Source organism: Carlito syrichta, unplaced genomic scaffold (assembly GCF_000164805.1).
Source record: "Carlito syrichta isolate Samal-C Ts95f unplaced genomic scaffold, Tarsius_syrichta-2.0.1 Scaffold303741, whole genome shotgun sequence".
Classification (NCBI taxonomy): domain Eukaryota; kingdom Metazoa; phylum Chordata; class Mammalia; order Primates; family Tarsiidae; genus Carlito; species Carlito syrichta.
Window position 1 is genome coordinate 236,917 of NW_007247837.1, and position 24,044 is coordinate 260,960.

Consider the following 24,044-nt stretch of genomic DNA (forward strand, 5'->3'; position numbering starts at 1 on the left):
TGGGAAGATGTATTGATGTGGTGGAAGAACAAGTGACCTGTTAGCCACAACTTGGGATGTTTCTTCCACAGATCGTGATGCCAGTTTCTCAAAACTTCCAGATAAAAACTTGACCGTTTGCCGGGCTCGGTGGCTCAGCCTGTAATCCCGCGCCTTTGGGAGGCTGAGGTGAGTGGATTGCCTGAGCCGCGGGTTCGAGACCCGCCTGGGCAGCGAGACCTCATCTCTACAATAAATCAAAAAATCAGCCGGGCGTGGTAGCACATGCCTGTAATTCTGGCTACTCGGAAGGCTGAGGCGGAAGGATCGCCGGAGCCCAGCAGGTCGAGGCTGCGGTGGCCGGGAGCGGCCACTGCACTCCAGTCTGGGCAACCGAGTGAGACTCCAACTCAAAAAAAAAAAAAAAAAAAAACTTGACCGTTTGATCTGGAAGAACAAATTCCAAGTGGACTACAAGGACTCTGCTCTTCAAAAGGTAATTCTGTTTTTTTTAGGGCCTCCCCTCATATATGCAGAAATGCTAAGCCACACACACACACACACACACACACACACACACACACACACACACCCACAGTAACAGTGAAACAGAAAAAAAAAATCAGATGTAACTTACTCCATTTTTAAGAGGCATTTGCCCATTCCTATATGTGAGCTAGGATAATTTTAGAGCATTGAGACAAAACACAAAAACAAGCAATTAGTCAGTTTTCCCAGCATCATTTACTAAAGATATGTTCTCTTTTCCTCAATGATTGTTATTGGTGGCTTTATCAAAGATGAGTTGGTTGAGAGACTGTGTTGTTACTTCCTGAATCTCTGTCCTGTTTCATTGGTCTATGTATGTGCCTATTCCAATACCAACACCATGCTGTCTTGATTACTATAGACTTACAGTAAAGTTTAAAGTCTACAAGTGTGATACCTCCTTCTTTGTTCCTTTTGCTGAGGATTATTTTTGGCTATTTGTGCTCTTTTTGTTTGTTTGTTTCCATATGAATTTCTGTATTGTCATTTTCAGGTTTGTGAAAAATGATGTTGGTAATTTAATGGGTATTGCATTGAATCTATAGATTGCCTTGGGTAGGATGAACATCTTGACAATATTGACTCTTTCAATCCATGAGCATGGAATGTTTTTCTATTTGTTTGTGTCATCCTTAATTTATTTTGTAGTTCTCGTTGTAAAGGTCTTTCACTTTTCTGGTTAGGTGAATCCCAAGCTATTTCATTTTTGTGTGTGACTACTGTGAATGAGATTGTGTTTTTTACTTGGTTCTCCATCTGCTTGTTGCTGGTGTAGAGAAATGCAGTTGTGTTTGCACTTTGATTTTGTAACCTGAAACTTTACCAAAGTCAATTATCAGTGAGAGGAGGCTTTTGACAGACTCCCTAGTGTTTTCTAGGTATAGAATCATATCATCCACAAAGAGGAATAGCTTAATGTCCTCTTTTCCTATTTGGATATCCCTGATTTTCTTTTCTTGCCTGATTGTTCTGGCTAGGACTTTTAGCACAGTGTTGTATAGGAGGGGTGAGAGTAGATATCCTTTTGTTCCAGTTCTTAGGCAAACTGCTTCCAGCTTCTGCCCATTGAGCAAAATGTTGGCTGTGGGTTTATCATAAAATGAAACTGGATACCTACCTCCACCATGCAAAAAAAAAAAAAAACTCAAAATGAATCAAGGACCTAAATGTTAAACCTCAAATTATAAGAATCCTAGAAGAAAACATAGAAAACACACTTCTGGACATCAGAATAGGCAATCAATTCATGACCAAGACATCAAAAGTGAATACTACTAAAGCTAAGATAGACAAGTGGGACCTTATCAAACTGAGAGAGTTTTGCACAGCAAAAGGAACCTACAAGAGAGTAAAGAGACAACCCACAGAATGGGGGAAAATGTGCAAACTATGCATCTGACAAAAGCCTAACAGTCAGGATCTATAAGGAACTCAAACGAAGTAAAATGATAAAACAGACAACCCCATAAAAAAGTAGGAAAGGATGCGAACAGACACTTCTCAAAAGAAGATATATAAGCAACCAACATACACACACACACAAAAGTGCTCAACCTCACTAATCATTAGAGAAATGTAAATCAAAACTACAATGAGATACCACCTAATTCCAGTAAAGATGGCTATCATTAATAAGTCAAAAAACAACAGGTGCTGGATAGCAGCAGAGAAAAGGGAGCACTTCTACACTGTTGGTGGGAATGTAAGCTACTTCCACCTTTATAGAAAGCAGTGTAGCAATTTCTAAAAGAACTAGACATTGATCTTCCATAAGATTCAGCAATCCCTGTCCTGTGAATATACCCAGAGGAACATAAATCACTCTATCAAAAATACACCTGCACATGCATGTATATTGCCACACTATTCACCATAGTGAAAACATGGAACTAACCCTGTTGTTCAACAGAAGTGGACTGGATAGAGAAAATGTGGTACATATAATGATGGAGTATTATGCAGCCACAAAGAAGAACAAAATCATGGACTTCGCGGCAAGTTGGAGACCACCATGCTAAGTGATCTATCACAGAAACAAAGAACTGAATACTACATGTTCTCACTCATAAGTAGGCCCTGAACACTAGTCATGATAACACAAAGGTGGGATCAGAAGTCATTGGGCATTGCTAGGGGAAGGAGGAAGAGAAGAGGGTGGGGGGGTATGTGACAACATAATAGATACCTGGTCCACCACCAGGGGGTGTGAGGGCCAGCTGGAAGCCCAAACTTCACCTACATGCAGCCTACTTATGTAGTAAAACCTCACTTGTACCCCACAACTCTATAATAAGTAAAGAAATTATGAAAAGATACATAAAAATAAAAGGAACAACAGAGAGAAAAAATAGCAACTGTGTGGTTTTTAAACTAACTTTCGGATTAAAAGTAAAGTATGTAAAAAACTAGCTATCTTATGTTAAAGACTTCTAGGAACACTGTTACCTGACCAAGGACAAAGAAGATTCCCAATTTTCGCAGACCTTTACTGGTACCCAAATATCTGGAGTCATTGGTGTCATCTTGTTTACAACCTCCTCCTCTTCCCCTGCTCTTAACCTAAACAGAGCCTGAAGTTTATACTGACTTAAGATAGGTATTTAGGACATAAGTCTGCCATCTTTGTGGTTTGCTGTCTGTCCAAAATAAAGTGTCCTTCTTTGTCCCCAACACCTTACTGGCTATCACACAGTGATGAGAAGGTGTTTGGACACGATTACAATACCATACACAAAATTGCTGGAAATACTACACAGATTCAGTAGAGTTGCAGGATGCAAAATCAAGATACAAATAGCAGTTGCATTTCCATATGGTGACAATGAACAGTGTAGAAGGTAAAATACGTGCAAATTGAAAACTAAAAAACATTGTTGAAAGAAATTAAAGGAGATACAAATAAATGTAAAGATACCCCATGTTCAATTCATGAACATGGGAATTAATATTAATAATGTTAAAATTATAATTAGCATTGTTAAAATATTCATACTACCCAAAGTGATATAAAGATTCAATGCAATCGCTATCAAATTTTCAATGATATTTTTTAGAAAAATAGCAAAAACTATACTAAAATTAATATGGAGCCACAAAAGACCCTGAACAACCAAATCAGTCTTGAGAAAGAAAACAAAGTTGGAGGCGTAACACTTCCTTATTTAAAAATATATTGCAAAGCTACGGTAATCAAAACAGTATGGTATTAGTATAAAACCAAACACAGAAAAATGGAACAGAATAGAAAGTCCCAAAACAAATCCTCTTATACATACTCAAGTGATCTTTGATGGGAGTGCCAAGACTACACAATGGACAAATAATCTCTTCAAAAATGGTGCTGGGAAAGCTGGATATCTGCATGCAAAAGAAAAGATTGAACCCTTACCTTATACCATACACAAAAATTAGCTCAAAATGGATTAAAGATCTAACTGAATATAAGGCCTGAAACCATAAAGCTCCTAGAGGAAAGTATAGGGAGAAAGCCTAATAACAATGAATTTCACAACTATTTATTTGGACATCACACCAAAAACACAAAGAGACAGCAAAGAAAAATAGACAAATGTCACTATATAGAACTTAAAATCTTGCAGCCAGGTATGACGGCTCATGCCTGTAATCCCAGCACTTTGGGAGGCTGAGGCAGAAGGATTGCTTGAGCCCAGGAGTTCTAGACCAGCCTAGGTAACATCATAACAAGAACTCATTTCTACAAAAAGAAATTTTTTTTAATGAGACAGGCATAGTTGTGTGCACCTATAGTCCCTGTTTCTCGGGAGACTGAGGAGGGAGAATTAATTGTGCAAGGCGTTTGAGGCTGCAGTGAGCCATGATGGTTCCAGTCTGGAAGACATAGTGAGATCCAGACTCTACTAAAGGAAACAACTAACAGAGTGAAAACGCAACCTACAGAATGAGAGAAAATACTTACAATCCATGTGTTAAAAAGGGGTTAATATGCAGAATATATTTTCTAAAACTCCTTCAACTCAACAGCAACAAAAACAATCTGATATTAGAATGGCAGAGGACTTTCTCCAAAGACGATACACAAGCAGCCATCAAGCATATGAAAAGATGTTCAACATCACTAATTATCAGAGAAATGTACATCAAAACCACAATAAGATATCACCTCACACCCATTAGGATAGTTGCTATTAAAAAAGAAAGAAAGAAAAAGAAAAAAACAAGTGTTGGTGAGTATGTGGAGAAATTAAAACTCTGTACACCAATGGTAGGAATGTAAAATGACACAATCTATGGAAAACAATATTAAATTTCCTCAAAAAATTAAAATAGAATTACCATATGATCCAGGAATCCCATTTCTGAGTATATATTTTCAAAATAATTAAAAACAGGATCTTTTTTGTTTTTTTTTTTTTGAGTTGGAGTCTCACTCTGTCACCCAGAATGGAGTGCAATGGCCACTCCCAGCCACTACAGCCTCAACCTGCTGGGCTCTGGTGATCCTTCCGCCTCAGCCTTCCAAGTAGCTGGAACTACAGGCGCGCGCTACCACGCCTGGCTAATTTTTGATTTATTGTAGAGATGAGGTCTCGCTGCCCAGGTGGGTCTCAAACCTGCGGGCTCAGGCAATCCACTCACCTCAGCCTCCCAAAGTGCGGGATTACAGGCTGAGCCACCAAGCCCGGCTACAGGATCATTCTTAATGAGGTATTTGCACATTCATTTTTATTGCAATATTATTCACAATAGTGAAGAGGTGGAAGCAATTTAAATGTTCAGCAGAAAATGAATGAATAAAGAAAATGTGGTATAGACACACAATGGGATATTATTCAGTCTTAAAAAAAAGATATCCTGTTATGGGCCATAGCATGCATGAAACTTGAGGATATTATGCTAAGTGAAATAAACTAGTCACAAATACACAAAATAAACCAGTCACATACACAAATACTGCATGATTCCAGTTTTATGTAATCAGACTCTAAAGTAATCAGACTCTCAGATATACAATGATGGTTGTCATTTTTGCAAGATGAAAAGCTTCTAATATCTGTTGCAAAACAATTTGTATACAGTCAACACTACTGCACTGTACACTTTAAAATGTATATTTTAGATGTATTTATATGTGCATATCAGTTACGTTTGCATATAGCTTTCTAAAAATATGGTTATTACAGATGAAATATATGTTTGTTTATAAGCTGTAATATCTATTTAGTAAATGTTATATAATATAAACCAAAAAATGGTTTACCTTTTCTCAGACGTATAAGTCTCAGGGGCCTTAACCAGTGGTGCTCCCATCACATAACCTAAAGCATATCCAAGCACTGACAAAGCATCTGCAATACCTAGAAAACAAATACTAAATATCCAGCAACCTCACAAGCCATTTTTGTTATAAGGTAATAAAAAATTAATCGACTGAACTAACTCATTTCTAAAGGTTTTTTATAACATTCTGTGTTACAATTTTCCAGAGAAACAGAACCAATAGGAAGGCTAGATAGCTAGCTGGATAGATAGAACAGAGACATTGGTTTTAAGGAATTGGTTTATACAATTCTGGATCCTAACAACTCTCAAATTTGTAGGGCAGACCAGGCTAGAAATTCAAGTAAGAGTTGATGCTGTAGTCTTGAGGCAGAATTGTTTCTTCTTAGGAAAACCACAGTCTCTGCTTTTAGCACCTTCAACAGGTTAGATGAGGCCCACCCACATTATGGAGGTAATCAGCTGTATTCAAAGTCTACTGATTATAAATGTTCATCACATCTTTAAAAATATCATCACAGAAACAACTAGACTGATATTTGACTGATATTTGACATAAAATTAACCATCACATGTATTAGAGAAACATGGATGATTTAATTATATATCATTATACCTAATTTAAGCGATATATTTAATTTAAAATACATAAACATGTTTATATTTCACATAGCCATAAATTCAATATTCTTGACTTCATTTTAATTTTTGACAGTATAGCAAGATGATACTTTAACGTTATCATCACCTTTGCCTCCTTTATCTTAGCTACCAGAGTGGCAGAAGGCAGTGATATGCCTTCACAATAAGTACATAAAAACATCTTTACATTTATTTACAAAAATGATAGATAACCCTATACAAATAGATGTTCTACCAGGACAAGAACCGATTACAAAACAAAAAAAGTACAGATTTTCCTGAGATATAGTCAGAATTACTTATTGTAGGATATAGTAGACATTGTAAATAGGGAATACTATGCTGTGTTCAACAAATTACATATAAATATATAAAATATACATATTTATAAATGTAAATATACATATATATGGAAAAAGTACAGTTTTTATTAACTAAGAAAGAATGTATTCTTTCTATTGCTCTATAGTGACCATCAGATGACTGGTCTGCTAGAAATCCAAATCTCAAGCAGCTCCTCAGAATTAGGTGGTTCAATGTGGTTTTGAAATTAAGCAGGCTCATTATCATTTATTACAATGTTATTATAAGGGAGAATAATGTGTAATTCTATATCAGTTTAGAAATGCACATCAAAATATATAGGAAAATTCAAAATGGGTCAGTCATTAGAAGGAGAAAAAAGACTTGCCTAAGTAGGTACCAGCGGAGTGTGTGGTAACGCTCTCATCGAGAAAGGTTGTTCCAAGGATATAAAGAGGCATTCCTGCTATTCCCTGCACAGTCTGTCCAAGGATGACGAAAGATAGGTATTTTGATATGAATGGTGATTTGCTTTTTGGACAATCACTGATAGGCTTCGTCGCTAGACAAATATCTTTTGAAAAGATGATAATTACATTTGTGTTAATTGAATTCAAAAGTTAAACACACAACAGATATGCAGTATTATCAAATATTTAACATTTTACAAGCTATTTCCACCATTATGCTTTTATCTTTTAGTTAACATTTCATTTGCATTGACTATAGTAGTACAACAACAGTCATTATGATAAATGCCATAATAAAAGTAAGTTAGGGCCAGGCACAGTGGTGTGTTCCTGTAAACCAAGCTACATGGGAAGCTGAGGAGGAAAGATTGCAACTAGATTGGGCAACATGGATGTACACATTACAAACCAAAATATAAATGTGAATGCATGATTGCATGCATACACACAATTATGTGTTCAGAGAAATATTTTTGTATATATAGATTTAAAAATACACATAACGCATATTCCTCTTTAATTTGGCATCCAGTTCCCCTGATTTTTGACCCCAGGATCAAAGTATTTCTTTTTCTAGATGTTCTAGTTTATCTGAATTACCTTCTGAATTTAGTTCTATGTCCACTTCTTTAGCAATCTTCTTATTAATTTGTCTTACTCTGAATAATTTCCCATTTTAGACTAACTTCTAGAATATAGGTTCATAAAGACAAGGTTTTAAACAATAAACACTTCTTTCTGTAAGAGTTAGTCATTATATGATCATTTACTATATCTTAAATTCCTCAGGTCACAGTATATTTCTTAGGCTTTTTTTATTCTATAACTACATGTTGCATTTGTTACTCGATAAGTTGATCAGGCAATGGTATTAGATCTTATATATTGTCTTCATTTTAGCTGACATTTAATAAGCTCTTAAAATATTATTGTGGAAACACTATTAAAGCACATATTGCAAGACAGTACAAAAATAGACATTTTCAGTTGATTTAGTATACATATGAAATGATATTAAACTTCATATCAAATGGGAGGGCATCTCTAGAATTGTGATTCAGATGTTGATGCTTCCATTTTGTACAGACATATTAACTTGTGGTAATAACACTATCAATGTGATGTTTCCTCCAGTGCTCTGACTTCTTAGTTCATTGAACTTTTCTTTTGTAATGGACTGTACTCCGCCTACCTTAGTTACTCATTTTAAATGTCAAAAATAATAGCAATAAGCCTTCCCTAATTATAATTTCAAGCATCTACATCCTAACCACCCCTGTCTTTCCAGCTCATTTCTTCTAGGAACTCAATTCCAACAATCCTTAAAATTCATCAGGACCTATAATCCATTGTTCCTGCTCTTTTTCACTATCCCAATGTCTCCTTCCTGTCCTTGCTTCTCTAGTTATCATCAAAACACTTTTAATTCCCTTGTGCTTTTTCAGATCATGCAATCCCGTGGTAAAATTGCAAGCCTAGGCAAAATAACTTCTTTCTTCACGCTATACCTATACTTTTAAAGCTGAACGTGACTGGCGAAAAACACAGTCATGCAAATTCCACTTTAATAATTAATAAACTCAATGACATTCTTCATGCTCAGCATAAAATATATCTTTGATCTATTACTCTCCTCTTCCCCTAGAAAATTCAACTTGTTTGTTTCCCTCTTCTTAGGGATCCCTGTACTGAGCTTCCTATTGGCTTACATTGGAAAAACAAACCTCTTTTCATCAATAGGATAAAAGTAGCCTATTACTACCCTTCTTCATCCTAAAAACATCTCTTTTTTAGGTAATAAGTTATATGGCCATCCTAAGTAACAACCAAGAGAAGATATAATTTCAAGAAGGAGGGAGTGATTGGTATTACAAAATGTTGGCAATAACTCTGGAAATATAATACACAATTTTTTGTTGTATTAGGCAGTATGAATTATGTTGGTGATCTGGTGAAAATAATTCTGCTGCAGGTTTAAGATGGAAGGCACATTAAAGTGTGCTGAAAAAAGACAATAAAATCAGGAAGTAAGAACAATTCTTTCAAAAATTTGCCTATGAAAATGAGTAGGCTGTGCAAAGTGATTTTAACTCTAATTGTTTTAATTTAAAGATGTGGGGTACAATTCAGGATTAGGTATACAAGTGGTTATTGTACAGGTAAAGTTTGGGCCTTCCTTTGGCAAAGTAATTTTTTAAAAAGGGAACTGTGAGTTTATAATTGCTGCCATTGTTTAAGAATGGGAAGAATTTGAACACATGTAAATGCCAATGAGCAGGAACCAATAGAAAGGGAGTACGTATAGAAAGGGAGGAAGAAAATCATCAATGGAACTAAGTGCCCAAGGAAACATGAGAGCATAGAAGGTTTACTAGGGGACATATTTATTTTAATAGGAAAAAAGAAGTAAAGAATGTCAACATACAAATATAGGTGGAATTATAAATTCAATGTCAAGAAGTTAAGGCAATTTTACTTTATGACATGTATTCTCCTTCCAACACAAAGATAACAATTAAGTAAGAAAAACCTAAAATCTTTGTTATAAATTATGGAAGAGAGCATGAACTAAAAACAAAATTGCCTTCAAGTGAATAGATTCATTTGAGAGCACAATTGATAACTGAGACTGACAGCAACAAATTCATTGTAAGACTAATCAGCAGCACAGGTTTAGGTCAAGGAAAGATGTATGGTTGGGTCTAAAGTTTTACAGGCCAAGGACAAGAAAGGCCAATGGGATGAAAGATCTTAGGATAATTATTAGTGTGTACTTGAAAAACTAATACTTCATATTGAGGTTCATAAAGTAAGCTATAAATAAAGTGAGCCAGGAGAATCTGATGAAGGGAGAAAATAGGTGTCATTATGTTGGAGGTTCCAATGAAAGGAAAGTACTTTGCCTTTGTTGCATGTGTAATTTGGAAGAATTGGTGGGTAAAATCAGAGAGCTGGATAGTAGATATTTAGGAAGTTATCAGTAAAGTGACGGTATACTGAAACTGTGGGTTTGTGTGGGTGATCAATTCAATGTACAGCTCCAAAAATTAAAGATCAGAATGTGATACAAATTTTTCATGAATTAGGGGAGAAAACTCAGTTTTAACTTCTCAAGGATGTGATAGAATATGATATCTATATGCCAACTGAGGCTTAGTGATTGGAGATTAACTTGTCATCAGTATGGAAAACTGTGATGGGTTTGGGGAGCAGAGAAAGAGCATAGGAGGTGGTTGTACTCAGACTGTACCAGAGAGGTTCAGACAACTCATAAGGGAGAATGAGCACGGCAGCTAACTGGATGGTACAGAAAGATGACAGAGTAAGAGAGATTCAGAGAAAAAGAAAAGGATGGAGGGAAAATGACAAAATAAGAGAATGTAGAAGCTTAATATACATACAGGTATATACACATAACCTATGGTATGAACATAGAGTAGAAAAGTAGTTATGTAAGAATTAAACTTTCAAACACAATAAGTAAAAATCTGCATACATAAGTGTTGAAATAAGCACTTGTACTGCAAAGAGTATTACTTCTCCAGTCCCAAGCAGAGTCACCTCACAGACACACCAAATAGGTATTGTTAGATGAACTGTATGCTCCTGAACACAAACAAAAACAAAATATGCAGAATATAAGTGATATAAAGAAGTCACAAAGGAAAGAAAGAGTGTACTATTTATATGTTCATGATTCCTACTGAATCCTGATCAGCATTTTTAGTATATATTCAGCAGTGTTTCCTAACTTTTCACCTTTACTTAACAAGGTTAAGGGAAACAGCAATGAAATGTGTTCTGTTTCTTTCTTCCCATAAATCATCTTGTAGTTCAATTAGTTGTCAATAATTCTATAAATATAATAAACATATTACAAATATATGTGCATAGCTCATAGTTCATAGATACATACACATTTTATTTACTATGTGAATTACATAGTATACAAATGTTAATTACGTGACTATATCGCATTTTTGTATTTAATATAAAACATTTTATACTTAATACATAGTAAACACATATAGTAAAGATCAGAATGTGATGTAATACAGAGAGACAGTCTCCTGTCTTTTTTCATCACTCTTGCTAAAGCCCAGTTTAAAGTTGTCAAAATGAGTAAATGTATTCCGACACATATAAAAGTCTGACAAGAAAGTACTTGACACAATAATGTCAAAAATACTGTTATAAAAACTTCAAATAGACTTTGTCTAGAAAAAAGACTGTTAAATAAATTGGAAAAAAATAAACAAAGTGAAGAAGCCACTAATCTTTTGTAGATTCAAATATGATGTAAAAGGGTCTCACCTTTCTTTTTGTGTGTGTGTAGGTTTATGTTTATATTTATGCTCCTGTGTGTGTGTGTGTGTGTGTGTGTGTGTGTGTATGCATGTATGTGTACTGAGGTGAGAATAAAATAATTAATTAAAACATACAGTGGAAGACATAAGAAATTACTAAAGTTCTCAAGTGATTCATAACATAAGTGAAAATTAATACAAGAAAAACAAATTTTGCAAAATAATTATCCCCAAATGTTCTTTCTTTTCCTTCTCAATTCCATCTCTTATATGAAAGGGTATATGTTCACTAAGGAGTTACATTAGTTACTAAACTTGGTCAAGTGGTTGGATAGATACACAGACAGAGAGGTATCTCAGCCTATTTTAAGTTCTTCAAGCCAATAGCTCAAGTGAACATTGATTTGATGTATGTATGACAGTATATTTTAAAGTCTTACCTTCAATTTCTACCTTCAATTTATAATTTCTATCATTAACAGATGGAAAAGCACACAAAAGTGATCCAAATCCTATTAAAAAGGAAGAAAATGCAATCCATTTTATTTTTTTTCTCTCTCCATAGAATGCTACAAATATTGCTACCAGGCCAGATGAAATATCATAACTGGAAATCAATACGAAATTGTAAATTCTTTTCAGAGTGTACTCCTTCTGAAAATCATCAATGCTCACATGTGTAAGACCAAACACAAGACCTAAAATGTAAAAAGAAAAGAAAGCAATAGTACACATTTTAAGAATCAAAATAGGTCACCATTGTAATTATTACAAAGCAGAATTTAATTTACCCTGATTTAAATATATTTTACACTATTTTGAACGTTTAAAACCTATAAGCATGTAACGATTCCTTTTCTAAAATACTAATAAGCCTTAACTTCTACAAAATATTGACTAATTTAATTTTTGAAGATTTTTTAACTACCCCATGAGTAATTTACTGAAAAATACAGATTGTTGTATCATCTTGCTTAGTATTGATTTTTATTTTAATGCATTATATTTCAATCCTAAATAATTAATAAGTAATCTAATTAATGTTTATCTACCATCTAGAATAGAAAATAAAACATCAAAATTGTTGAAGTCCAGCACATACTTCCCAAACTAATTTTTCTCTCTACCCTCCATAACCAGTATCCTGCATTTGAAGTTTACCATATCTGACTGTTTTTAACATTTTTTGACAAAGTATACATACTTAAACAATATTGTTTTTCAAGTTCTTGAATGTTAAATAAATGGTACAATACTATGTGTATTTCTATCACTCAGCATCCAACTTGGCAAAAAAATAATCATACTAAGTGTTTGAAACAAAAATTAATTGATATAGGGATTCGTTACAAAAGTAATACGTTTTTGGAGTGAAAATGTTTCTTCAAAACTCATGATATCTAAAGTTGCTGGAGCATGGACATCTGCTACTACTGCCACAGCAGCTGTTAGAACTGCAATCACTACCTCTTTTTGCAGGAAGTCAGGAGACTACACTCTTCCTAATGCCATGACAGACAGCTCACCTGTTGCTTCTGCTGCTCTTGCAGTTGCCAGAGCCAGAGCCCATGAGCACTGTGTCGCTGATGGAAGCACATTTACTCCGGAACACAAATCCAGGAGCCTTCAGCATTGCTCCCGCTGCCAAAAACACCACCAGAAACAGAAAGGAAAAGATAGCGGCTTCCCTTTGCCTTCTTTCAAATCTGTAGCAATAGCCTCTCACCAGCAATACCTAAAGGGAAGTCAGCTGGCAAGGAACTCTGGGAAACATAGTTTGCAGACTGCCCATTCTCTTGCAAATAGGAGTGAGCAGTGGCATTGATGGCCAACAGACAAATAACTTGTAGAGTTTGCCTTTTTGGCTATTCAGTATATATTTTCACCCTTCTTTGCATATTTAAACTTCCTTATTTAAGAAATAGCAACATCACTATATTTCTGCCCAACATGTTGCAATTACTGTTCTTATCTTTCCCCAAAAAGAGACACATAGTCCAATCAATTTCCATATTCACCTCAGGGCAATGTTAATTCTTCTAGATTAGTCACAAACCTGAATGGAATTTCCCTTAACCTAAAAACTATCTTGCAAAGATGACCATCAATAATTAAGCAAACATTGCCTAACTAAACTTAGGAGGGAATTATATTGCCAAAGAAACCACAAGCAGTCTGTGGTTTAAAAGACCAATGTTCAAGACCCGCCTGGGCAACTCGGTGAGACCTCATCTCTGCAATAAATCAAAAAATTAGCCAGGCATGGTAGCACGCGCCTGTAGTTCCAGCTGCTTGGAAGGCTGAGGCGGAAGGATCACCAGAGCCCAGCAGGTCGAGGCTGCGGTGACCGGGAGCGGTCACTGCACTCTAGTCTGGGCGAAAAAGTGAGACTCCAACTCAAAAAAAAAGACCAATATCAGTAGGAGATAAAATATAAAAACTTTGCAGGACCCAGGAGAATAATTTCCTCCCCCTCCCTCTCCTTTCCCCTCTTCTCCCCTCCCCTCCCCTTCCCTCCTTCCTTCCTTTCTTTCTTTCCTTCTTAAGTCGGGGTCTCACTCTGTCACCCAAGCTGGAAAGGCCTCAACCTTTTGATCTCATGCAATCCTTCCCCCTCAACCTCCCTAGTAGCTGGGACTACAGGAGTGCACCACTACTACTGGCTAAGTTTTTGATTTTTTTTGTAGAGACAAGGGCTCACTATGTTGTCCAGGCTGGTCTCAAACTCCTGGACTCAAGCAATCCTCCTGTCTTGGCCTTCCAAAGTGCTGGAATTACACACATGAGCCAACTTTTACTTTAGATGTGGCCAAGGAAGATGATGGCCAACGTGGTAACTAAATTCTGTCAATAACTGAGTCCATCACTAGGATGGAGCTATTAATTCCCCTTCTAATTAAGGCATATTCTATAACCCAGAAATAAATTTTTAAGGTTATCTGCCATATAAAATGAATGAACAGAAAAATAGGAAAGAAAAGAGGAAGAAAAAGTAATTGGCATATATACATATATACACAAATGTATATCTGATATGTACATAGATACACATAGAACAAGAAGTCAGAGAAAATGCATAGCTGCTACATTTTTTATTTCTGTAGTTGATATTTATAACTACCTTCTTCTACTATTTACACTCACTTCTATCTCTTCATCCCAGATAACACATATAGGTTGCTGTCTCATCCACTGGGAGAACACCCCAAACTTGTTGATCATTGTTTACTAGCAGGAGTCTTATCTGAGTCTCAAATAAGACATAATAGAAGTCCAAGGGTTTCTGCCCATTGAGGTAAGGCTAGTGAATTCCATGAATGCAAACCTCCTCCTGTACTTCATTTACTATAAAATGAGTTCCTTAATTAGAAGGAATGTGATGGTGAACATGATTATGGTGTCACACAAGGCATTCATTAAGTCCAATTAATTATGGTTGTGCTGGCAGAGAACCATGGTGACAAAAGAGGAACTCATATCCAAAATAAATATCTATTTCAATAAGGAGAAATTATTTCCTGCCCCATTAGAGAAGCACAACTATGTAATCAACCTGCCGCCAGGTAGGTTTTAGTAAGGTTGGTTGATTTAAAGAACTGAGTCATTTCCTAAATCATTACCATAGCCAGATGGGCAATGGTGATGGTCAGGCCAAGAATTCACCTCTTGTATAACTGCCATCCTTGCTGCAATTGTCACTATAAAAAGAGTTCACTGAACAGAGATAGAACGGCTAGCAAAAGAGGCTGGCTAATCTTCACAGGACATGTATCTATCTACCTCATTATTGAGATCCTTCTGTGAAATGGTGAACATCAAGACAGAATAACTCTGCTAATTGGGAGAGACACACCACTCACCCAGTCTTCTAAATCACCAAATAGTCAAACCATTAGACAATGTTAAGCATGATAACCACGCAACATGGACAATCAGATGAACTGCTCAATGTTCTGACCACTGGGGGGATTTCCTTTTTTTCTGTTTTTCAGGGCCTCCCTCTAGTGGGGATATAAAGCTATCATAGCATACTTCCTCCTTCAAAAAACCACAGTTGAATTTTCCTTTATTTTGGAATAGAAAGCCTGCATATTCTAAACCATTTGGTCTCTAGAAACATAACTGACAGGAAAAATGAATTTTGGGTATAGTTTATATGTATACCCAAAATTCGTTTTGTACATACATATTTGGTATATATTTATATATGATATTTTCTCTTGGGACAGTTTATGTTAGCCATTCTGGGAAAACTGGATCTGATTCTAGTTATGAGTCTAGCAGCACTAATGGGTAGTTGGGTCCTTTAACTTAGATGAGGTCAATTCAGTGTCTGCAAGCAAGGGATTGTCTTCAGATATAGAAGGAATAGTTAGCTGTTCCTATTGGCAAAGAAGGTATAGAACTTGGAGGTTCATGATCCTCAGATTCACTGAATTCCACCCAAATACCTTTATTCAAAATTTCAGGGTTCCACTCTTCTGTGATTAATAGCCCCAACTCTCACACAAGTGAGTTGGTAAGTCTGTGAGTTCAACTTATATTGTAAATGTGCAACCTGTGAATAAGAGTTAGTAATGCCCAAAATAAAAAGTATGTAGCTAAAAATGATAAAAGATTCTCATGAAACCACCAGAGAAGTTCACACATTTTCTAGCCATGTCCTAAACTTCTCATTTTCTTTCTGTAACTTTCCAGTGCAGTCAAAAGCAGTCAGGCAACCCCAGAATCTCTGCAGTCAAAAGTTTCACCACAGGAGTCAATTGTAGCAGCTATTTGGTCTCCCAAAGTTTTGTCTGCAACAAGAACTTTATCCTTGGCAATGTTTTAATAACCCTTTTGTCACTACATACCATGAACTTCTAATGAATCATTTTCCATAGTCACAAATATCACTGTTTTCATTGCTTTCCAGCTCAGTTAGGTCAGATAACCGATTCTAGATTTCTATTTTTGAGCATTTGTTGTTTAGTTTTGTTTTATTTTTCCTGGTTCAATGCCTGGTACAGAATACGGTATCAAAAATCATAAGATGTTTGTAATTCACAAATTACTTTTATTACATTGATGAAGCTTAACAGATTTATCCAGAAACTTCAATTTTTTATGTTATATAGATATCTGAACTTTTAAAAAAAGATAATTATTCTATTCTCTTATTTTTAAAATGATACTCATATACACTAACCAGTTTCTTAGCCATATTTATCCCTAATAAAATGTGATTTATATTTTTCTGAAAAATATATTTTAATATTTTCTTATTTCTAATAGTTTTAATAAAATTAGCTGAATTCCTTAAAGTTGCTTTTATAGTTTTGCAGTAAAGGGTTAACTCAGCAGGCCTGAATCATCTTAAAAGACCTATCTTTCAAATACACATTTATAAAGTTATACCTTCAGTAGGATATTCTCTTTTCCAAATGAATAAAAAATTAAAGGGAGCACAAACTCTGTGTCAAGGTTTAGTATCTGTTCATGATGTGTCCTCTGAGTGATGATTATATATAGAAATTTCTCAGAACAGTTAAAACCACAAAGCAATAGTGTCTTCCATGTCTTTGGCTTCCCATTTGTCACTAAAATTCTAAGTATTTTTTTCTATTTCTCAGATGTCTATGTATGTGTATACTCATTCTATTTCTCAGATGTCTATGTATGTGTATACTCATCATGTGTAAGAAAAATTTTTAATGCTTAAAGATTTGTTAGTGCTTAATGAAAGCTCAATTTCATATTATTCATATTGCTTTTGTCTTAATTTTTTATTAGTTACAAGCTTGATTTTAAATATTATACATGGCATTTATACTACTAGGAGACCTTCTAACATTTCAGTACTATTTTTTAAAAAATTAGATGATTTTGTACATTCTGCCTATGTGGTCATTTTGGGACAGGCATGAAATATATTGATATCTTCATTTTTTTTTTTTGTATTGTGTGTTTCCTCCAATTTTTGTTGTTTAAAAGTGCTTCCCTAACATCTTAATAGTATAAGGTAATCTAGTACAAATATAGCAATATTTTCATTATCTGCAAAAAAGCAACCCATTTTTTTAAATGTATATTTTTCCTAAAACCTAATGGTGCTTTTGTTTTAATGAGTTTCCTGTTATATACACTTTTTATATATGTCAATAAACTTTTTACTAAAAAAAAATAAATTGGGGAAGAGGGAAAGGCCTGTGTTTAGAGCTGGACCTTGGCTAGGAGATAGGCTGTAAACTCTTCGAATATTCTACCCTGTAAGAGTGCTTTTATATGGTTGAGGCCTGAGGCCACATTGTACTGTTTGTTTGATCACATAGTTTATGCTAACAATGTGATTTATGTTGAACACCTTTCTTATTGTGAATGTGGGTGTGGAGTCTAAGTAGCTGGAGTTAGTTACACAGGTGCTGCAAGTCTGTATGTCTGACCCCAAAACAGCCTTTAATTCCAAGGCTCAGATAAGCATCCTTGGTTAACAACACTTTGCATGTGTTGTGACACATTGTTGCTAGGAGAATTAAGCATGTCATGTGACTCCACTGAAAGAGGACACATGGAACACTAGACCTGGTTTTTTCCAGACTTTGTCCCATGTCCCTTTCCCTTTGAATTTAATTTGTATCTTTTCGCTATAATAAACAATAATCATGAGCTTTTTCTGAGTCATGTGAAGTCCTTCTAGGGAATCATTGAACCTGACTGTGGTCTTAGGGACTCCCAAGTTTATAAATTTGAAATTGCTATAGCCTCCAGTGGCATATGATTGTAGATCACTATATTTTAATTAATCAAAAAGAAGTGAAAAAAAAAAAAGAATTGCAAGACTTGAACACTGGAAACAGCAAGAAATCAAAGAAGACCCACATCAGTAAAATGACATTGCATATTATGATCAGACGTTTTAATATTGCCCAAATGGCAATAATCTTCAAATTGACATACAGATTCTGCATAATCTATATAAAATCCAAGCTGCCAAAATTTGATGAATCGATGCTAAAATTGATTCTAAACACAAGGGACCTTGAATAGCCCCAAAAATCTTGAAAAAAGAAGAGAGTTGGAAGATTCACAGTTCCTTTTTAAATTTATAACCTATTATAAACTACAATAATCAAGACTGTGTAGTACTAGCATAAGGATATATAGGTTAATAGAGTGCAATATATTCCTACATATAGAGTTAACTGGAGTGGAGTTTCTATTCTAGATAATGAAAATGTTTTGAAATTAGTAATAATGGTCGCACAACTTTGTGGATATACTAGAAGTATATTGAACTGAACACTTCAAATGAAAAATTTTATGGTATGTGAATTATGTATCTCTTTTTTTTTAAAGAAAAGCTGTATATAGAGACCTCACAATGACAAAAACAAAAGAACTCTGGCTTTGCAGAATCCATGTTCAATTACTTAATAGAAGAAGTCAAAATTTTGAGGATATAGTCACATTGATAGCTTATGACTTACAAAGCAAAATCAGTAAAGGGCAAAGTCTAGAGGAAACCAGATATAAGCCAAGAATCCTCTCCCAGTAGAGTCACACAGTACACTTATTTCTTTACCATCAAATTGTGACAACCTTACAGGTAGGCCTTTCTAAGGACAGCAGTCTCAGGCCTTCCATATTAACTCCTTTCTGCACACTGGTATTTTAGAAAAATCAATAAAAATTTCTTAAGTTAAACTGATAAAGAAAAAAGAACAGAAGATATATATGTATAACTAACAGCAAGAAAAGTGGATATCACAATAGCTCCTGCAGACATTAAAAGGATAATAGAAAACATTATGAACTACTTGCCAACAAATTTGACAACTTAGATGAGATGAACAAATCCTTGAAAGATGTAATTACTAAAATGATTCAAGAAAGAACTTTTAAAATTTGAATTGCTGAATATCTACTCATTTAATTGAGTCAGTAATTTTTAAGTATGCCAGAAAGAATGATTTACTGACAAACTATTCCAAATGTTTAAGAAAAAAGTAACACCAATATATATCAGTCTGGGTTAAATTAGGAGACAGAAAACAAAATATTCTATAGAAACTTAATATAAAGAATTTTTAACTCTAGCAGGGGATTGACTAATAAGATACTATCTAGTAAAATGCAGAGACTTATAAAGAATATAAGAATAACATGTATTTAAATTATATCTAAATAAAGCAGAAGGAGGGAGGAAAGGAGAGATACAAGGAGTGAGGGAGAGAAAGTGGAAGAGAAGGAAAGAAGGAAGGAGCATGGCCTAATGTGGTCATAAGGAAACATCGAAGAGACCCAGGTTGAATTCAACCCACAAGATGAAAGACTTTTTAAGACTTTAAAGGACATTAAAAAAAAAAGAATAAGGAAGTTTAGATTAAAGAAGACTTCTGAAATATGACAACTTGATGCAATATATGTTCCTGCATAGAATTTGGGGCCAAAAAAGAAAAAGGAGACAATATTGAGAAAGTTGTTGACATCTGCATGGGGCCACCAATTCATATTTCTGACTGGGAGGAGTATATGATGCTTATCATGTAGGAGAATGTCTCCCTTTGAGAGGATGCACACTGGAATAGATAGCAGTAATGGGGTGCCATATCTGAAGAAGTCTATATGTCTAAGGAAAGTGAGGATGAAGGAACAAACATGATAAAATATTAATATTAACAAATGGAGAGCCTGGGTGATAGAGATGCAAAAATCGTGTTGCCTCTGCATCCCTTCTTTATGTCTGAAATGATTTTAAAATTATTTAATACATAAATAATAAAGATTAATTGATAAATAGATAAATGCAGATATAGACCATTTTTAGGAATGGAAGACTCTATATTATGCCCAAACTGAGCTAACAACCTGTATGAAGTCAGTTAAGCAATTGACCTAACCTATTCACTGCCAACCACTGGTTCAAAAACCTACAATGGCTTCTCATTACCAACTTCATAAGTGGATTACATTAGTGAGATAATACTTGTAAAGCATCTTACTCACAGCCCAGCAAAGTAGGAAGTATCTTTTAGTATCTTCAAAATTCTCAGGTATTTATAGGCCTTCATAATCTAGGCTTAATTTGTCTTTTCTTTCTTTTTAAAATTCATGTATGTGTCTTCTCTGCCTCAGTCACTATATTAATCCTTGGGAGACACAATGAATAATATAATTACCTCTTTATGGTGCTTATAAAAAACCATTATCCAGTCAAACTTGCCATTTACTTCCTGAAACAAGTCTTTCTAAAACAAAGCACCGATTCATTCATTCATCTCCTTATTTAATAAATACTCCTTAACTACATCCCTGGCTATTAGAATTGTACCTAATTATTACGGCACAGTTCAAATGCCTATTCCTTCAAGAAATTTCCTTGATACTTTCAAAACATATTGAGGACTACATTTGATTTTCTCATGTGGTTCTTATCACATACAGCCTTTTTAATTGCACTTATTTAAACGTAACATTTCAGAACAAAAAGAGATACAGGTTGGTAGATTCCAATGCCATCAATGTAAAGAGACTGGTAAAGATCCTAGACACAATGAGGGCAGTGACAACTGTGACCCATGTCAGGTCTAAAGCTGTTCAAATTCACATTCTTCTTCAGAGTATGGGGGCAAAAATAAACACCCTCGAGTTTAAGTTCTCTGATACCCCACCCCTACAGCTCATAAAGGAGGAAACAAGATTCAGTAGAAAGTGTCTTAGTCAGAATGTCTCAAAATTGTGGGCAGAAGCAGAAACAAACTAATGATTGCAGACACTGTTTTCAATCTCCAAGTTGATGGACACCATGGCCCTCGCCTGTAATCTCAGCACTTTGGGAGGCATAGGCGAGAGAATTAATGAGCCCACGGGTGCAAGACCAGTCTGGACAACATGGCAAGACCTCATTTCCACAATAAATCAGAAAAATTAGCTGGTCATGGTGGTGCACGCCTAGAGTTCCAGCTACTTGGAAGAGTGAAGCAGAAGGCTCACCTGAGCCGAGGCTGCAGTGGCTGTGAGCGTGCCACCGCACTCCAGCCTGGGCAACAGAGTAAGACTCCGACTCAGAAAAACAAAAACCCTCCAAGCGATTCAACTCAGAACATCTCAGAGTTAGAGACCAAATGACTCAGCAAAACCCTCCCCCCATCCGGCTGTCCGGAGGCCAGACCCCTGTCACCCACGATTGTGCAGGACAGTGGCAATCAGGTGGAGAAGGGGGTGAGGCAATGGCAGGATCCAGAACCCAAAGCGCTGGTCTGGGCGGTTAACCTGCTTCGGTTCCGATCGGGCCTTGAGAAGGTCCCAGAATACAGCCTCACGCCAGGCACCTCCACTTCAACAACCTGGGGTGTGTTGGCGGGGGGGAGGGGGGGGAGAGGTGGCTGCCACCTGGACCAAACCACGTCCCTGAGGCTGACCTTGAGACACGTGCAGGATGCAGTAGAAAACCATGAAGCAGTGAATGTTATTAAAACGCTGACAGTAGGGGATGGCTACGCAGCCCCAACCACAGCGCCCCTCCAAACTGCCATTCCCTTCTGGCGTCTTCTCGGGAGCGGTGCGCTTCACTGTTCTCTTTTTCCGAACACTTTGGAACTTTATCAGGGTCGCTGGGAGCAGATAGGGAGGGTTTCTCCTTTTCTCCCAGGCCTCCCAGGCCTCCTTAGCCTTTATGCCCCTAACTGGTTGGGCCTGCGCGGCCTCGAGCTCCACTTCCTCTGAGGAGGTTTCCTCTTGCTCCCCCTGGCGCCCTGCTGCTGATCCGGACATGGCTAGCCCAGGCCCTTGGCTTCCTGGCCCGCCTGAGTCCACTCGAAAGCCGGCGGGGCGTGGGTGTCGGAGGGCTGGGGGACCACAGGGGCGCCTGCAGCCCAAGCTTCCAGAGCGACCGTTTCTGCTGGGGCAGGAGGCAAACGTCCCTGCAGGGGGTTGACGGTTGCCCTGGGAGAACGTCCAAGGCTGTTTTTGTCTTTGCTTCCACATGGGGAAGGGGGGCAAAAAAGCTAGAACTAGATTTTGATAACTCCCAACATGGACAAGGAGCACCAGAGGAATGTCGATGGAGGTCAAAAAATGCTAGTGTTTAGGTAATACTTAACCAGGAAACAAGGAAAGAGACATGTGCAAACAGTGGGACTGTTCCTCACTTTCCCCAGATTTACTTTATTGGGGTGTCTTTCCAACTGGACAGTCTCACTAGAAACAACCTCAAAATTGTTGAAGGATCAGGAGACGTCAGAAGACATGGAAAAAAACACTTTCACTACGGTGGAAGATTGGGAAGAACATCAGAGATCAGAAAACAGTATCTCGATGAATGCCCTTAAGTGAAATGTTTTACATATAGAAATTATTGTCCTGGAAACTCTATTCGCTCCCAAGAACAGAAAAGATTATCACTCTCCATCCTAAATGAGTGCATGAGATTCCGCAGACTATTTGTTTTTCCAAGTATAAGAATCTTACTGGAGAGAAAGAATATAAGAATAGAGTAAGATAGGAAACCTGCGTTTTATAAAAAAAAAAAATGCCTCTTATTATTGATTTCCTTTTCTTAGGCTGAACCATAAGTCATCTAGGCTACACATGTGGGGAGAGTGACTTTCCAGGAGACATGAAACCATCTTTCCTCTATAGATTACACATTATGTTGCCAGAAACAATTCATCTCTTCAGCTGGTTTTGTGCTGCTTAGAAAGTGCTGGCCTGGTAGACCACAGGAAAAACAACTAAGAACCACTTGACCTGAAGCTAAGCTTGGCTCAGCTGCGCTATTATGCACTTGGATGAGTGGAAGAATACTTTTGTCTATATTAAAATACCTGGTTTGTCAAATGTACAGTCACCATGTAAGTAAAAGCAACGCCCCAGTTTTCCATGTTCGTCCCACTCAACTAAGATGCCACTTGGCATTGTTTCTTGATATTAATAAACATAAAGGAAGCATAGGGCTCCTAGGAGGTAGGAAAGATGGTAGGGAAAAATAGCGTTCTTATTCTTGTGCTTGAATATCAGACTAGGCACTGCCTGGGAGCAGAAGAGAAAAAAATAGCTCTGTTAAAAATAAACGGGAATTTTGCATCTACTCAGAATATAGAGGGTCAAAGAGAATGTTTCCCCCACCCCAGCAACAACAACCAAAACAACAAAGCTGGATTAACAAAGGAAAAAAAATACTGTTTTGAGCCCATCAGAAAGCTACATTTGCAAAGCAGTCAGGGAATTAATTTCAAAAGATAACAAGTCCCTTGGAAGACAAGTGGGATACACAAACATATCTTTGAAAGAACACAGAAGGAAGAAAGAGCAATTGTAAAAGAAGGTAGAAACACTTGAAAGTTTAATGAATTTTTAAAGGCCAGGTGAGGGCTAGCTTAACAATTTAGAAACCCTGTTAACCTGAGAAACATTAAAGTCTATGATCACTTACCAGATCTTTGCTTCAAAGAAGACAGCATTTGGTGGTAATATACTGCCACTGAGAAAGAAGGAGGCACCTGTAGTTCCAGCTACTTGGAAGGCTGAGACGGAAGGATCGCCGGAGCCCAGCAGG

The 24,044-nt window shown here is 36.4% G+C and overlaps 1 protein-coding gene across 1 annotated transcript in view; it reads right to left on the bottom strand.

The window, feature by feature from the left end:
- The window catches only part of SLCO6A1 (solute carrier organic anion transporter family member 6A1), a 96,045-nt gene extending 73,571 nt beyond the window's left edge, over positions 1-22,474 (bottom strand). Inside the window, exons 1-4 of the mRNA XM_008059168.1 lie at positions 21,910-22,474; positions 11,950-12,207; positions 7,121-7,306; positions 5,768-5,864 (exon numbers count right to left, since the gene is read on the bottom strand). Of these exons, the coding sequence (XP_008057359.1) occupies positions 5,768-5,864; positions 7,121-7,306; positions 11,950-12,207; positions 21,910-22,474 (1,106 nt within the window). The remainder of the gene's footprint in view (positions 1-5,767; positions 5,865-7,120; positions 7,307-11,949; positions 12,208-21,909) is intronic.
- Between the last annotated feature and the right edge of the window lie 1,570 nt (positions 22,475-24,044).